Raw genomic sequence first — 4,231 nt, 5'->3', positions numbered from 1 at the left:
ACCACTAAAACACTTTAATTCATTAAAAAACTCTTCATATGAGTAGCCTTTATTCTAAAGTGCTATTTTATCAGTCTACTCAGGCTTTAGCAGAGCTCAGTAACACTGAGATTAATAACTGATCATCACATTGATTTATCAGTCTACTCAGGCTTTAGCAGAGCTCAGTAACACTGAGATTAATAACTGATCACATTGATTTATCAGTCTACTCAGGCTTTAGCAGAGCTCAGTAACACTGAGATTAGTAACTGATCATCACATTGATTTATCAGTCTACTCAGGCTTTAGCAGAGCTCAGTAACACTGAGATTAATAACCGATCACCACATTGATTTATCAGTCTACTCAGGCTTTAGCAGAGCTCAGTAACATTGAGATTAATAACTGATCATCATATTGATTTATCAGGCTACTCAAGCTTTAGCAGAGCTCAGTAGCACTGAGATTAATAACTGATCACATTGATTTATCAGTCTACTCAGGCTTTAGCAGAGCTCAGTAGCACTGAGATTAATAACTGATCATCACATTGATTGATCAGTCTACTCAGACTTTAGCAAAGCTCAGTAACACTGAGATTAATAACTGATCAGTACATTGATTTATCAGTCTACTCAGGCTTTAGCAGAGCTCAGTAACACTGAGATTAATAACCAATCACCACATTGATTTATCAGTCTACTCAGGCTTTAGCAGAGCTCAGTAACATTGAGATTAATAACTGATCATCATATTGATTTATCAGTCTACTCAGGCTTTAGCAGAGCTCAGTAACACTGAGATTAATAACTGATCATCATATTGATTTATCAGTCTACTCAGGCTTTAGCAGAGCTCAGTAACACTGAGATTAATAACCGATCACCACATTGATTTATCAGTCTACTCAGGCTTTAGCAGAGCTCAGTAACATTGAGATTAATAACTGATCATCATATTGATTTATCAGGCTACTCAAGCTTTAGCAGAGCTCAGTAGCACTGAGATTAATAACTGATCACATTGATTTATCAGTCTACTCAGGCTTTAGCAGAGCTCAGTAGCACTGAGATTAATAACTGATCATCACATTGATTGATCAGTCTACTCAGACTTTAGCAAAGCTCAGTAACACTGAGATTAATAACTGATCAGTACATTGATTTATCAGTCTACTCAGGCTTTAGCAGAGCTCAGTAACACTGAGATTAATAACTGATCAGTACATTGATTTATCAGTCTACTCAGGCTTTAGCAGAGCTCAGTAACACTGAGATTAATAACTGATCAGTACATTGATTTATCAGTCTACTCAGGCTTTAGCAGAGCTCAGTAACACTGAGATTAATAACCAATCACCACATTGATTTATCAGTCTACTCAGGCTTTAGCAGAGCTCAGTAACATTGAGATTAATAACTGATCATCATATTGATTTATCAGTCTACTCAGGCTTTAGCAGAGCTCAGTAACACTGAGATTAATAACTGATCATCATATTGATTTATCAGTCTACTCAGGCTTTAGCAGAGCTCAGTAACACTGAGATTAATAACTGATCACATTGATTTATCAGTCTACTCAGGCTTTAGCAGAGCTCAGTAGCACTGATTAATATCTGATCACATTGATTTATCAGTCTACTCAGACTTTAGCAGAGCTCAGTAACACTGAGATTAATAACTGATCATCACATTGATTTATCAGTCTACTCAGGCTTTAGCAGAGCTCAGTAACACTGAGATTAATAACTGATCACATTGATTTATCAGTCTACTCAGGCTTTAGCAGAGCTCAGTAGCACTGATTAATATCTGATCACATTGATTTATCAGTCTACTCAGACTTTAGCAGAGCTCAGTAACACTGAGATTAATAACTGACCATCACATTGATTTATCAGTCTACTCAGGCTTTAGCAGAGCTCAGTAACACTGAGATTAATAACTGATCAGTACATTGATTTATCAGTCTACTCAGACTTTAGCAGAGCTCAGTAACACTGAGATTAATAACTGATCACATTGATTTATCAGGCTACTCAGGCTTTAGCAGAGCTCAGTAACACTGAGATTAATAACCGATCAGTACATTGATTTATCAGTCTACTCAGACTTTAGCAGAGCTCAGTAACACTGAGATTAATAACTGATCACATTGACTTATCAGGCTACTCAGGCTTTAGCAGAGCTCAGTAACACTGAGATTAATAACCGATCAGTACATTGATTTATCAGTCTACTCAGGCTTTAGCGGGAACTTCAGGGTTTGTAAAGGGGTGGTTAATAAAGATCTTTCATGTTTGTCTAACAAGCCTGTTTCCTATATGCTGTGAGCTGATTTTCCAATTAAATAAGATAGTCCTGATGATGTTTCTTCTAAATAGGGTGTATATTTTTAATTTAGCAGGTAATTATTCCAAAAGTATCCTCCTAAAAATCTACAGAGCAAGTACATTCCGAATGCTGCCTTCATGAAATGTGACTAGACAGCTGCAGATACCTAATCTCTTTATTCTGAATATGTATTTCCAGTACTTGTACACTGACAACAGCGTTACTTCAGTGATTTTTAAGTGAATTCGAATGTCCAAATCAACATAAATGAAGTAAATCAACACATTTCTTGCCAAAAGTGAGCCAAACGGATGGCAGTAACTCTGGTGTGGTTATATGTTACATATGTGTGGAGCCAAACTGCACATTAACATAACATAAACATGTTTTCCAGTGTATTTCACTGCATCCCAGCCTTGAGTGAGGCTGCTGAGCTCGGCAGTAGGGCAGTGGATCTGGGCTCACCTTGGTGCAGTAGTCTGAATAGTGAGAGTTTCCCAGCCTGGCAGGGTCTGCAGCTGAAGGAGGCTCTGCTGCTGGAGGGGGATAAAACCTCACGTCCATTTCAGTGAAACCATCAACCAAAACTCCCGCTTTTTCTCACTGAAACTTCGCTGCTGCTGCTGCTGCTGCTGGTGATGTTGATGTCGTCGTTGTTTTGTCGCTTCTTCTTCTTCTCCAAGCGCGCGCACACGCGCGAGACGCAGGGACAAAACAAAACGAGCTCCAAAAGCAACACAAAACCCCTAAAACAGAAAAAAAGCCGGAGCGCACAAAATGAAAGAAACAAGCCTCACTTTTCTGCAGCTCACATCCGCTCGCGGTTTGGAGTAGAAGCGAAGAAAAGAGAAGAGAAGAGAAGAAAACAAAAGAGGAGAGGCAGAGAAGGAGGGAGGAAAAAACTTTAAAAAATGAGGCTGGCTGGAGGGAAAAAGTGCTCAGGTCTGTAAAGGCAGAGAAAAACGCTGCTGCTGTTCCTCAGCGCTTACTGCTCACACTGACTCTCTCTGTGTGTGTGTGTGTGTGTGTGTGTGTGTGCAAAGCACTCTCCTCCACACACACACACACACACACACACAAAAGACTCGCAGCGCTCCTGAGGTGCCGCCAGCCGCACACAGGGGGCGCTCGAACAAACACGAAGACGGAATTAAAGGGGAACGCCAACAAAATTTCAAAGTTGCGTCAAAAATTCCAGCGATTGATGCCTCAAGAGCCGTTCAGAGCGTTTTGGTGCGAAACGCTCCGTTCTAGAGAAACTTACCGAGCCAGAATTGTTCACAGTGGTGGTGATAGGAACCAGACGTCCACCTCCAAAAGCTCCTTCACAGAAAATTCCTACATGAAATTAATATTAAGTGACACTTATTAGACCCACAACAGGGAAATTTCACCTCCGCATTTAACCCATCTGTGCAGGGAAACACCACATACACACTAGTGAACACACACACACACACACTAGGGGGCAGTGAGCACACTTGCCCAGAGCGGTGGGCAGCCCTATCCGCAGCGCCCGGGGAGCAGTTGGGGGTTAGGTGTCTTGCGCAAGGGCTCCTCAGTCATGTGCTGTCTTATATAATGTCTTTTATAATAAACACTTCTTTTATTGTTTGCTGTGTTAGTATTTTTTTTCGGTCCTGCCTTTTTTCGTTCATAACTCTCTTTTAATTGTTTAATTTGTGCACTCCTGAATGTGCCACATAAAGAAACCAGGACTTAAAGCAACAAAGGAAGAAAACCTGAACCAACAGAATAAATAAAAAATACATAAAATAAATAAATGAAATACAATTTAAAAAGATTAATTCCTTCACAAATATAGCTGCTTGAGTAAAAGTAAATGTACAGATCCATCAAGACTGCACTTAATATATCAAACAAACCACCTCTAGTTCCTTATCTAAATATAA

At 39.8% G+C, this 4,231-nt stretch overlaps 1 protein-coding gene across 1 annotated transcript in view; it reads right to left on the bottom strand.

Annotated features, from left to right (window-relative positions):
- The window catches only part of tox (thymocyte selection-associated high mobility group box), a 127,190-nt gene extending 123,840 nt beyond the window's left edge, over nt 1-3,350 (bottom strand). Inside the window, exon 1 of the mRNA XM_017706335.2 lies at nt 2,784-3,350. Coding sequence (XP_017561824.1) covers nt 2,784-2,882 — 99 coding nt within the window. The 5' untranslated portion in view covers nt 2,883-3,350. The remainder of the gene's footprint in view (nt 1-2,783) is intronic.
- Nucleotides 3,351-4,231: the final 881 nt, after the last annotated feature.

Source organism: Pygocentrus nattereri, chromosome 17, assembly GCF_015220715.1.
Source record: "Pygocentrus nattereri isolate fPygNat1 chromosome 17, fPygNat1.pri, whole genome shotgun sequence".
Classification (NCBI taxonomy): domain Eukaryota; kingdom Metazoa; phylum Chordata; class Actinopteri; order Characiformes; family Serrasalmidae; genus Pygocentrus; species Pygocentrus nattereri.
Note: the sequence above shows the minus strand (reverse complement) of the source record. Positions and strands in the feature narration are given on the sequence as shown.